General features: G+C 33.4%; 1 protein-coding gene across 1 annotated transcript in view; it reads left to right on the top strand.

The window, feature by feature from the left end:
* The window catches only part of LOC137639736 (uncharacterized), a 136001-nt gene that overhangs the window by 109194 nt on the left and 12824 nt on the right, over positions 1-13983 (top strand). Inside the window, 4 exon segments of the mRNA XM_068371982.1 lie at positions 3418-3557; positions 7938-8056; positions 8747-8937; positions 12131-12347. Of these exon segments, the coding sequence (XP_068228083.1) occupies positions 3418-3557; positions 7938-8056; positions 8747-8937; positions 12131-12347 (667 nt within the window).

The raw sequence follows: 13983 nt of genomic DNA, 5'->3' as shown, positions 1-13983 counted from the left end.
TTTCACTTGCATTCCAAACGATCGTTGAGGCTTTTCCTTCGTTGACCTTCTTATTACAGTACTATCCTTACATTATTAAAAATAACTTCAATCAGTATTTTAAAAATTTCATTAGACCCTCTCATTCTTCAATTATTCATATACCCCTTTTCTATTTTTTTTATTTAATTATCATTTCATCAGCACGCAGCATCTCTATTTAGCACGTTTTGTTGCATTTAATCCTCTATGATGCATTTGTTTTCTTCCTCAAATAAACTAGTTCTTTGTTTCCTTAAAATTCACACAATGTGTCACATCGTGCACATATTTGTTATGTTTTGACTAAGAGAACTTTTTTGGTAAAAGTCTTATTTTTTTCCATGACTTAGTTCATATATTTGTTTACCTAGAATGTTTGTTCCAATTCTGTTTACATCTCCACACAAGCAGCATTTATATGCACTACGTAGTCAACAAGCTATTGAGTCATTTCAATTTGTGTTGTTTTCTGTCCCTTTCCAATAGTATCCGGAATAGCGACCTTTATTGCTCTCATGGCCTTGTATAACCTTTGTTCTTACTAATTCTCTGCTTTGAATATACTTTGTAATTTTACATGACATTTAAAGTCAATGGATAGCGCTGCTTTTGCGTTTGATAAACTGAATCTATCGTATAAAATCATTTTAGAATTTTCCATTACGAGATCGATTATTGGTGCGTGTTTATGTTCATTTAATTATGACGAGTCTTATATTTTCACTTCTAATTTGATTGTTGATATTAGAGTTTGATGAAACAAAAATATCATGTTATTCTTCCATTCAGTGAAGACAATCTCTCTCTCTCTCTCTCTCTCTCTCTCTCTCTCTCTCTCTCTCTCTCTCTCTCTCTCTCTCTCTCTCTCAGTAATAAGTGAGTGGCTCTTCAGACCACTGTTAGATTGTTATTGAAATAGTTTTAATGTTTTGAGGTCATGGATTTTGTTTTAAATGTATTATGCGAGATGTTGAAAGTTGTATATGTAGTATGCAGGAACTTCAAAGAACTTTATGACAGAGAACAAAGTTGTATATGTAGTATGCAGGAACTTCAAAGAACTTTATGACAGAGAACAAAGTTGTATATGTAGTATGCAGGAACTTCAAAGAACTTTATGACAGAGAACAAAGTTGTATATGTAGTATGCAGGAACTTCAAAGAACTTTATGACAGAGAACAAAGTTGTATATGTAGTACGCAGGAACTTCAAAGAACTTTATGACAGAGAACAAAGTTGTGTATGTAGTACGCAGGAACTTGAAAGAACTTGTGACAGAGAACAAAGTTGTGTATGTAGTACGCAGGAACTTCAAAGAACTTTATGACAGAGAACAAAGTTGTGTATGTAGTACGCAGGAACTTGAAAGAACTTGTGACAGAGAACAAAGTTGTGTATGTAGTACGCAGGAACTTCAAAGAACTTTATGATAGAGAACAAAGTTGTATATGTAGTACGCAGGAACTTCAAAGAACTTATGACAGAGAACAAAGTTGTATATGTAGTACGCAGGAACTTCAAAGAACTTTATGATACAGAACAAAGTTGTATATGTAGCACGCAGGAACTTCAAAGAACTTTAGGATACAGAACAAAGTTGTATATGTAGTACGCAGGAACTTCAAAGAACTTTAGGATAGAGAACAAAGTTGTATATGTAGTACGCAGGAACTTCAAAGAACTTTATGACAGAGAACAAAGTTGTGTATGTAGTACGCAGGAACTTGAAAGAACTTGTGACAGAGAACAAAGTTGTGTATGTAGTATGCAGGAACTTGAAAGAACTTTATGATAGAGAACAAAGTTGTATATGTAGTACGCAGGAACTTCAAAGAACTTATGACAGAGAACAAAGTTGTATATGTAGTACGCAGGAACTTCAAAGAACTTTATGATAGAGAACAAAGTTGTATATGTAGTACGCAGGAACTTCAAAGAACTTTATGGCAGAGAACAAAGTTGTATATGTAGTACGCAGGAACTTCAAAGAACTTTATGACAGAGAACAAAGTTGTATATGTAGTACGCAGGAACTTCAAAGAACTTTAGGATGCAGAACAAAGTTGTATATGTAGCACGCAGGAACTTCAAAGGACTTTAGGATGCAGAACAAAGTTGTATATGTAGCACGCAGGAACTTCAAAGGACTTTAGGATGCAGAACAAAGTTGTATATGTAGCACGCAGGAACTTCAAAGAACTTTAGAATGCAGAACAAAGTTGTATATGTAGCACGCAGGAACTTCAAAGAACTTTAGGATGCAGAACAAAGTTGTATATGTAGCACGCAGGAACTTCAAAGAACTTTAGGATACAGAACAAAGTTGTATATGTAGCACGCAGGAACTTCAAAGAACTTATGATAGAGTCTATATAGGGTCATGTACAGGGAGCTGAGAAAACGGGGAAAGGAAGGCAAGTTGTTGAGAGAATTTAGATTTTTTTTTTATGAGGGAGGTTATGTAAATAAAAGATTGATAAGTTAGGTATAAAAAATGGTCTTAACCGAGTGTCTGATATGTCATTAGGGGTGTTCCATATCCTTGTGAATGTCGTGATGCGACCATCCCTGAAAGGAATGTACAAATAGGTGCTAATATGTTGGGTAGGAAAATTAGATGTAAAAGGAATGTTGAATATAAGATGCAGTACTTGGGGATGGGGGATAGATAAGCCATACTAGAAAATAGTATAAAAAGAAAAAAAAAAGAATTTAATTGCTTTTAAGGGAAGGAAATTGAGAATAAATGTTAGTATGAAAATTATTATTAAAGCCAATGGAAACCAGATGAAGCAATAAATGTTATTCATATCTAGAAAAATTATGTAAGAAAAATTAAACTTTGATTCATTTTCTTCGACCCACTTTACCGTAACATAAGGTATTTAGAAATTTTGGTTTAATTCATTTATTAATAGTGTACGCGACCCGTCTAAAATGACGGCTAAATATTTAGATAGCTATGTACGCACATGCACGAGCGCACAGAGTCTACCCTTCCCACCCCTCCCCCATTTCCTAACTACAATACGGAAGTTGCGGTTTCCGAGTAGCCTGTACTTCTCGGGATATTTCCTCTCCCCGCTACCCGAGGGACAGTTAGAGACCGAGTAGTTAAACGTTTGGCATTGCCTCTCAGCGTGACCAGATATATATATATATATATATATATATATATATATATATATATATATATATATATATATATATATATCCATATATGTGTGTGTAGCCAGACACATGTTCTTTATTATTATTATTATTATTATTATTATTATTATTATTATTATTATTATTATTATAAAGAGGAGATTCTTGAGACAGACAGTCGAAATAATGTTAACCATTTATGTACGGATAATTGCATCTGAATTGTCCTTTTTTTTCGTCTGCAGATTGTTATGATCAACTGCTATCCGAACTGGAAACCTTGACATCAGAAAAGAATCTCCCGATCCATCCTAAGGTTCAAATCCTGAAGAAGGAGCTGAAGGTCGCCAGGAAAATGGGAAATTCGTCCGACTCCGATTTCAAGGTAAGAGATATCTCTCTTCCTCTCGGTAAATCTCAAGTTTTATTATAATCTTTTCTTAGATATACATTTTAATAAAGATCAAAAGTAAATTTTCTATCCAATTAACGCTTAAGATGATACCAGTATCATGTTTAAGGTCATGTTATAATAAGGGCACAAGCACCATTACCACCAGATTTGAATGTCCAGCACTTCATTTTTCTCAAGGGTTTCCTCTATCCAAAAGTATTATCATATACTAGTGTACATGACCCGTCAAAATATTTAATTAGATATGCACATATTCACGTGCGCACACGCATACAGATTCAACCCTTCCCACCGTTATTCCCTTTTCTAACTACAACACGCTGGTTCAGCAATTTGAGGGAGATTGTGGTTTCCGAGTGTACTTCTTGGGGTATCCCCTCTCGCCAGGGTATTAGTACTTCCTTTCCTCCCTGTCGCTGAGCGTGACAGGAGAGAAATGTGTGTGTGTATATATATATATATATATATATATATATATATATATATATATATATATATATATATATATATATGCGTAAAAATCACAGGAAATGCTCGGATGCAGAAGAACCACAGGGAAAATAAAAATACGAAATATACGATTAAGTCCTGACAAGTTTCGTGATACTTCTACAGAGTACTCTGAAAAAGTATCACTAAACTAGTCAGGACTTAATCGTATATTTCGTATTTTCATTTAACCTGTGGTTCTTCTGCATATGTATGTATATATATATATATATATATATATATATATATATATATATATATATATATATATACATACATATATATATACATATATATATATATATATATACATATATATATGTGTGTGTGTGTGTGTGTGTATGTCCCATGTCGATGGATAATGAAACATCGGAATATGGGTGTTTTTCACTTTATAACAAAAAGGTTTGTGAATACACTTTTTACAGCCCGTTACTCTCAGACGAGTACCTTGTCATTATGACCGCTCGAGAGGTACTGCTTAACCTTCGGTAAGTAAATGCAATGTTGCTCTGTCAATATGCTGAATTGTTAGATTTTGTGAAATTCTCCACAGTGATGGAAATATACTGTCACCAATAGGCTTATAACACGTCATAAATCAGACTTCACACACGTGACCTATAACAGTTCAGTGATCGCGCACCACAATTATTATTGACAGTCATAGTACTCTTAAAAAGGTCATTAATCTCGCTGTATAGAACACATACTTCTACATATTTTTCATACAAGGATTGGGACATATATATATATATATATATATATATATATATATATATATATATATATATATATATATGTATGTGTGTGTATATATATATATATATATATATATATATATATATATATATATATATATATATATATAGGCCTATATATATATGTATATATACAGTATATATATATATATTATATATATATGTATATATACATATATATATATATATAATATATATATATATATATATATATATATATATTTATATATATATATATATATATATATGTATACATATATATATATATATATATATATATATGTATACATATATATATATATATATATATATATATATATATATGTATACATATATATATATATATATATATATATATATATATGTATATATATATATATACATATATATATACATACATATATATGGGTGTGTGTGTGTGTATGTCCAGACACTTGCTCTTTATTATATAGGGGAGATATTGCCTTATTGAACGTAGCATTTAAACTGTACAGTATGCCATAGGAAGAGCACAAACTACACTGCCCTTTTAAACCTGGTGAGGGATGGCTAGGAGATTTGGGTGGATTGCACACATCATGTCTGTCTGATACACTCTTGCTGGATCTCAGCTGCCAATGAAAACCCCTTTCTGAAACAACTTGTGTTGCTATTGGCTGGATCCAGTTTTCTGCGGTCATTTTAGTCAATCACGCTTAGAATTTTTTAAGATTTTCTATCATTGTTTTTGTGATCATGTCTCATTTTTTTAAAAAAAATTCCATTAATATGCATTCTACTATTGCGGTATTATAGTAACATCTGTTTCTATACGTTGGAATGTCAATGGTTGGGAGTTTAAAAATTAATATATATATAGTTTTTGGTTATTCATTAATATTTCCATTTCAATGCATTGTCTATTTTGCAATTACGATATTATCTTGTCATTTAGTCTTGTGTGTTGAAATGTCAGTGGTTAGGACACGAGAAAAAAGGTAAAACTAGAAGGCACTCAGTAGAGCGCAGACCTCCGCCGTGGAAGCTTATTTCTCAACCTTTTGCTTGACCTTGACCTTTGATCTTAACATGTATTAATTAGCGTGGATTTTCAAACTCAAATATGAACCAAGTTTGAAGTCTCTGTGACAACGATGTCCAAACTTATGCCTGATTACGTGAATTGGTCATTTTGCTTGACCCTAACCTTGACCTTTGATCGTGACCTTCCAAAATTTAATAATTTCCAGCTTTTTACATAACAGTTAATCCCTGCAAGTCTCATTATTCTACGATTAAAATTGTGGCCAGGAAGCTGTTCACAAACACACATGATCAGGGGCGAAAATATAACCTCCTTCCAACTTCGGTGGCGGAGGTAATTAACTGTAAAGAAAATTGATGATTTTGCTTAGTAGCAAGTCGGTATTCAGCTCAGGTATAGCAAAAAATAATAACATAATGTATATTGATGGGTTATAGTAATATATTTTCTTTAAAATTGTGAAAACTAGAATAAATTCATATGGATGGTTCAGATTTTGACGTTTGAAAACTAGATCCTTTTATTATGTTTCAATCTGGTTTCTTACCAATATTTAGCACTTTACAAGTTGTCCTTGCGCAACTTGAAAATTGTGACTTGATACGGACCACTTCTTTTGTGTATCTGATAAGTTGTAGAATTAAAGTTGTATGTATCTCCTGGCGTACTTTGAAATACATAACTTTTCCTTATCTCGCCTCCCTGATATCTTCCAAAGAGACAAACTGAATAAAATTGAGCAATTCATAGAAAATCCTTTTGTTAAAATTACCAAATTTATAAATTTGTATTATTCGATAAGCAAAGTCTTATCTTATGAAATACTGTAATTTGTAATTAGAAAGTACCCAAAAAAGTCTTATCTCACTGTACCTTGTAATTCGAAAGTACCAAGGCATTCGGCAATTAATTCTGATAATCTAGTTTGTAGTTTTAAGATTAAGTTCGTTGTCAGTCATTTCGGCCCCCGTCTGCAGATACTGTCTGTCGCCATACGTCCTTATCTTAATTGTTTATCCGACACGTAGTGAATCGATTAGATTTTCTTTTCTTTTGCTAATAATGATCGTTAGTATTGCTGTCCCGATATTACCATCACTCATAAAATTACGACTGTTTCAAAGTAAATGAACATATGGTTTTGTAGCCAGTGATATTAGCCTTTTTATTATTATTATTATTATTATTATTATTATTATTATTATTACTATCCAAGCTACAACCCTAGTTGGAAAAGCAAGATGTTATAAGCCCAGGGACTCCAATAGGGAAAAATAGCCCAGCGAGGAAAGGAAATAAGGAAATAAATAAATGAAGAGAACAAATTAACAATAAATCATTCTAAAAAAGTAACAACGTCAAAACAGATATGTCATAATATATATAAATTATTAACAACGTCAAAAACAAATATGTCATATATAAACTATTGGATGCACTATAACACTATAGAGGTTGTATAAGGAAAGAAATGTCAGTTATTTAAGCCTTCTGAAAGCATTGTAAAAGTTGTAAACGTTATTGATATTATTGTTACTAGCGTACGCGACACGTCAAAAATGTGGGCTAAATTTGTAGATAGACATGCACTCGCATATTCAACCCTTCCCATCCCCTTCCCCCCTTTGCTAACTACATCATGGTAGTTGTGGTTTCCGAGTGGATCTCTCGGGGTACCCCCCTCTCACCAGAGTGTAACTACTCCCTCTCCCCCTACTGGAGGGAGTGGAAAAAACTAGGAATTATACACCTAGCAATGCCTCTCAGCGTGACCGGAAAGATATATATATATATATATATATATATATATATATATATATTTATATATATATATATATATATATATATATATATATATATATATATATATATATATATATATATATATATATATAAATATATATACATATATATACATACATATATATATATATTTATATATATATATATACACTTGCTTTTTATTATATAGGGGAGATTATTATAATTATTATTATCATTACCTTCACTTTTCATTCATATATATCCTTATTGCACTATTTTCTTGAGGGAATCCTTAAGTAAGAACCCTTACAGGTCCTGGTCGTTTGCAAACGAGAAAGCGAGTCCGTGTGTCAGCAACTTCAGAAGAGCCTGGGTACCTCCAAGGTGGGCTTACTGCCCGCAGTGCCCGAGTACCAGCAGGTCCTGCAACTGTGAGTTCTCAACGCCTTCATTTTATAATCAGTTTAATCTATATTATATTATAGTGTCTCAAAGATGATGAGGGACATGGCCTGCGTTCATTGTTCGAAGAGGATAGAGTAGAATAGTAATTTTCTAAGTAAGAGGTTGGAAAAGAAAAAAGAAAAATGTGATTTTTTTTTTTGAGACAGAAAAGTGAGTCAGTCGCATTCCCTTGATTTTTTAATTTCATATTTCAAATTTCTCTGATTTTTCCTACAATTAAATGGATTTTATACAGCTTCCAGACATGTATGAGGCATAATAGTATTTTTTACTAATTTCATAGTTTGTAAAATTCTCTCTCAGACCATCCAAGACTGGAAGATGCAAAATACACCGGAAGATGCATTAGTAACTCTCTGGTGGATATACGAGGTGCCTCACACTGAGGGACCTGAGGGAACCCAAACATAGAGGCTCTCTCTCTCTCTCTCTCTCTCTCTCTCTCTCTCTCTCTCTCTCTCTCTCTCTCTCGTAGTAGGCTACAACTGTTTCGTAGATTATATTATATTTAACCCAAAGTCCTTTAAATATACTCGGTTTATATCTAAAGGACTTTGATGTAACCTTTATGAGGGTTATTTTACATTGTTAAATAGCTTATACCCCCTTGTCATTTATTAATTCATTTATCATTATTATTGTCTGTTATTAACCAGTATCGACGAGCACTCCATCTTGGTGTGGAGCGAAGGAAATGGAGTCGATCAAATCCCTTGCTCTCAGTTCACTCTGGCGGTGGAGTGGGAAGCTTCCGAAACGCACAACACGCGGTCCTGCGTCGGCTGCTGCCTTCGTCAGAATATACAGGTCATTGCCCTGTATACAGTAGTGGAAGGTTCCTCCTCTTGTAAGTCTATATATTTCATACAACACCCTTCATATACATTGTTGTATTTTTCTGTTCGGCAATAGATTTATTGGTACCTTTTTATAAAAAAAAGCATGTATTGTCGACATCATCTGGAATGTAGGCTAATATTAGAACATGCAATGAATACTTATCCTATTGTTAGATTAGTGTATGTACTTCAGCTAGTTCATTGTCTTTTGTTTTATTTTCTAAAGATGAAGATGTTTTATATAGAATATGTTTTCATTATTATTTTTGTCATGTCTTCATATCTTCACCTTTTTTTCCAGAAATTGATCAGTCAATCGTGGAAATATTTATACTCTGTTAATTAGATGGAAACTACCATTTTCTCACCCTATTTCGCCTATTTAAGGTTTGATTTGCTAAGCTAAAGGGCAACTCCATTCATTAAAACAAATTATTACCTCCGAAAAATGTTCTAAAAAAATAAGAATTAATATTAATATTAAAAGTTATAAATCACATTCTTCTACAGATTAAGTGAAATCAGGCTGATGTCTTGGATGTAATTTTAATTGATTTTCAGTCTGCAAGTGAAACATTTAAATTTGATCTTCATATACATATTAAAGGCAAAAAGACACAGACGTAAGATGGAAGGTAGATGGAAAAGAGCCAAATCCTTACAAGCCAGAAATCTATATAATAAGGCCAGAAATGACTATAACATCCTGTTAGAAAAAACAAAAAGAAAATTCTACAACGGCGAATGTAAAAAAACCAATAACATGAAGGACTTTCACAAAAACCTTGATGATTTGATGGGATTAAAGAAAAAATATGTCTTGCCTGACAATGTTTGTGCAGAGAGTTTTGCTATATTCTTTAGTGAAAAAATTGATAAAATCTATAGAGGCTTCCTCCAAAATCACTTGGAAGGACAGTCAGGTATGCCAGTGAAGGAGGGAAAGAAGTTAATAAAATTTAAGGAAATAAATATGTGCGACTTGTTAAAGGTTATGAGAGAGATGAAGAATACATATTGTGGAAACGACCCTTTCCCAAACAGTTCTATAAGTGAAGCTCCAAATAAACAAGTCGTATATAATATTTACCTGAACATAATTAACCTAAGTATATCACAATCCTGTTTTCCTAGCTGTGAAAAAACTGCGTTGATCAAACCAATTTACAAAGGGAAAGGTGATGTAAACGAGCTAAATTCATATAGGCCCATTTCAAATTTATCCTACATGTCAAAGCTTATAGAAAAAGTCATTAGTGAGCAATTATGGGCGCATATTGACGAGTTAGAGGTATTCCCGGAAAATCAATCGGCCTACAGAGCTAATCATTCTACAGAAACTACTTTGTGCTCAATAATGAATGATATGATAGGTCTTCTTGATGGGGGAAAGTGTGGAATTTTAATTATGTTAGATCTTAGTGCTGCTTTTGACACTGTTGTGCACGAGTACTTACTTGACGACTTGGAGTCTATTGGAGTGACTCAGGAAGCACTGAAATTTTTGCGAAGTTACTTAGTGAACAGGAAGACTATTGTAGAAGTTTCTGGAAACCGATCCAATGAGAGAATTCTTATGAAGGGTGTACCACAGGGTAGTGTCCTGGGCCCTATCTTGTTTAACATATATACTATCGAGCTATCACACATCTTGAAAAAACAAAAAGTGGGTTTTAAACTATATGCAGATGATACTCAGTTTTACCTCTCAATTTCAGCAACACAAGATACAGTGAAGAAAATTGATGAGATAATGACTGAAATAAAAACATGGATGCAGAGGAAAAAGCTCAAATTAAACGATGATAAAACAGAATGTATGTTCTTTGGCACAAAGGTGGCTTTGAAGAATTACCAGTTAATTCAAAGTATAAAAATTGGTGATGCTGATGTTGGGATTGTGCCTGTTGTGAAAAATTTGGGTGTACTGATAGACTGTAATTTGTCAATGAAGGACCAAATTGTGAACACAGTGAAAGTGTGTAACTATCACCTGAGAAACATAGCATTTATTAGAAAATATTTAACAGAGGGCAGTACAAAAATTTTAGTGATGAGTCATGTAATATCAAGGCTTGATTATTGCAATTCTCTGTACTACAATTGCCCAATACACTACTAAGAAAGCTTCAAAATGTGCAAAACCGGGCGGCTAGACTGATAAAAGGCATTAAATTTCGGGAGAGAATAACTCCTGCACTGATCGATCTACATTGGTTACCTGTTAAGGCTAGAATTGAATTTAAAATTTGCTTGTTGACTCACAAAGCACTTATAAGTGATAAGCCTAAATATCTTCGTGATTGCCTGGTCCCCTACCCTGAAGCTACCAGCGCCGCTGTAAGAGTTAGACATGCAGATGACCCACATAGACTATTCGAAATTAGTGTGAATCATGCAATAGGAGGAAGAACGTTCAGTTATGCGGCACCGAGACTCTTTAACGACTTTCCACTCGATGTCAAGAATAGCAATAATGTGGCAGCTTTCAAGAAAAACCTGAAGACTTATCTTTTTAGAAAGTGTTATAATAGTGACCTGAAAACTATTAAGCCTGAATACAAATGCTAGCAAAATAACTGATAACGATACAGAGCAAAATATTAACTGGAAAGGAATTATTTTTTCACACACCAAGGCCCGCCTGAACAGACCTTTAGTGTTTGATGGAGGGCGAGAAATAAACCCCTAAAAGTAAAAGTAAGTATACAGTTGGATACGGGAGTCCTTGGCACACCTCGCTTCGAAGAAGTGCACCCTGTCGCACCCTTACTTCACAGCAAATAACCAAACAGATGGTGCCGGGAGAGATGAGAAGAGATGGTGGGCGGGGCTAAACACAGGGTGTGGCTGGGTGCACTTCCTAGGAGCGAGGTGTACCAGGAATTCATGTGTCCAACTGTATTTGTGGGTCTATTATTAATATTATTATTATTATTATTGTTGTTGTTGTTGTTGTTGTTGTTGAGTTTTTTTCTGTCGTATTGCCATTGTTCAAAGTATAGACCAATAAATTCTACTGAATTTATTTTTCCTTGGAATTAGAGACCAAAAGTTTAGATTGACCATGTAACGCTTCTGTAGAGAAATTTTTATCTGCCGTGAAAATTATTTCGTAAAGAATTTATTCTTAAATTTACGTATAATTATAGTGCAAATATTCATTCGATAGTCATTTTCCCCGTTTTTATTCTTCAACAGGTGCAGAGAACTCGCGACTGGAATTCAATGTGGCGCAGTCCAAAGGTAAATCTTCTGAAGGGAAACCGGAAATAGGAGAAGGTGCAGAAGAAACTGCCACTAAGGAGAAAGCCACAACTTACACCTTCGTGGCTTCTGAAGTAGTAACGGACAATGCCGAACTACATTATCTTCTCTCGTCCGTCTATAACATCAATCTAGTGGAAAGACGTCTCAGGTAAAATTTTGGTCATAAACTATTTCTCGTCATCTATTATTAGATGAATGGATATTATTAAAGAATTATGTACAAATTGTATGACTAAGATGGAATTAACAAGTATGGCTAAAGTAATACTAATAAAAGTGGCTAATTTCCTCTTGGTAAGGGTGGAAGAGACTCTTTAGCTATGGGCAGCATCTCTTCTAGGAAAAGGACGCTCCAAATTCAAACCTTTGTTCTCTAGACTTGGGTAGTGCCATAGCCTCTACACCATAGTCTTCTACTGTCTTGGGTTGGAGCTCTCTTGCTTGAGGGTACATTCAGGCACACCATTCTATGTTATTTCACTTCCTCTGGTTTTGTTAAAGTTTTTATAGTTAATATATGAGATATTTATTTTAATGTTATTATTCTTCGTAAAATATTTTATTTTCCTTTTTTCTTTCCCTCACCCGGCTATTTTCCCTGTTGGAGCCACGGGGCTTATAGCATCCTGCTTTTCCAACTAGTTGTAGCTTACCAAATAATGATAACGAAACGAAATAAACTGTTTGAATGATTAGATGAAGATTTTATAAGGAATTGTGCTTAGAGTATTTCCTGAAGGTAGCGGAGGAAAATATTAGAAATGTTTTAGGAAGGTTTTAGCTAAAGCTAGACATTATTAGTCCCTGTAATGGCATATGAAGTAATTATAGAAGGCTAGTAACCCTTTAGTGTGGTATTAAGGTTATTACTTGTTTAACTGAATAAACTTGGGAAAAATAAAAGGGAGTTAATTAGTTAAGGTAAGCAGGAATTAGAATCGTGTAATAGTTGAAGAACTAGAAAGAATATTGAAAGGTGTAAAGGTAAATCATTAGTAAATAAGGATAATGGAAATAGCAGAAGAAAAATCAGGTTTAAGAAAGGATGAAAATGAGTGAACACAGAAGGATAACGGGAAAATATAGCGTAGAATGAAAGCAAGGAAAATGGAACGGAGTGAAAAGGGGAAATTAGTTAGGAAAGAATGTGTTTAAGCAGAAAGAAGTCAAGAAGTTTTTATCGAAAAAGAGAAGAGATAAGTCGGGAGGATTTAGCAAATGAATTGTGGAAGAGGTAAGGAAATTGCATCTGAAAAAAGGAAGAAATGCTAAATAGAACATGAAGAACGGAATTAAAAATATTTAGTGGAAAAGTAATGAGACTCCAAGTTTTAATCAAAGGAAAGTAAAACTTAGGTCACTTGGGTCAGAAATTGGAATCAAAACAGATTTCAGATATGGCAGAAAGAGTAGCAGATGGGAGTAAAGTGAATTCTCAGCAGAGAGCATAATAAAAGATTACCAGAAAAATGTAATGCTATCTTTATTGTTTAGATATACTCAACATAAAGCTTTGTGCATCTGTACAATATTTACATGGTTTTAAATATAATTATTCAATTCAAGTAATTTATAACTGTATTATACATTATTTTCTTGTTAAATGCAGTGTTTAAATTCATTTTTTATACATAAGACTCCTTTCGAACTCTTCCAAAGGGCCTGATTACAGTAAGATGTCAACCCTTTGCATTAGTAAACATTAAGAAATTATAGGTCCTCATACTATTTTAGGCCCCTAATGAATAACATTAACATATTATTATCTGCATTCTTTATCTTCC

Source organism: Palaemon carinicauda, chromosome 4 (assembly GCF_036898095.1).
Source record: "Palaemon carinicauda isolate YSFRI2023 chromosome 4, ASM3689809v2, whole genome shotgun sequence".
Lineage (NCBI taxonomy): Eukaryota > Metazoa > Arthropoda > Malacostraca > Decapoda > Palaemonidae > Palaemon > Palaemon carinicauda.
The sequence above is the reverse complement of the archived record's forward strand: the minus strand, read 5'-3'. Positions and strand labels throughout refer to the sequence as shown.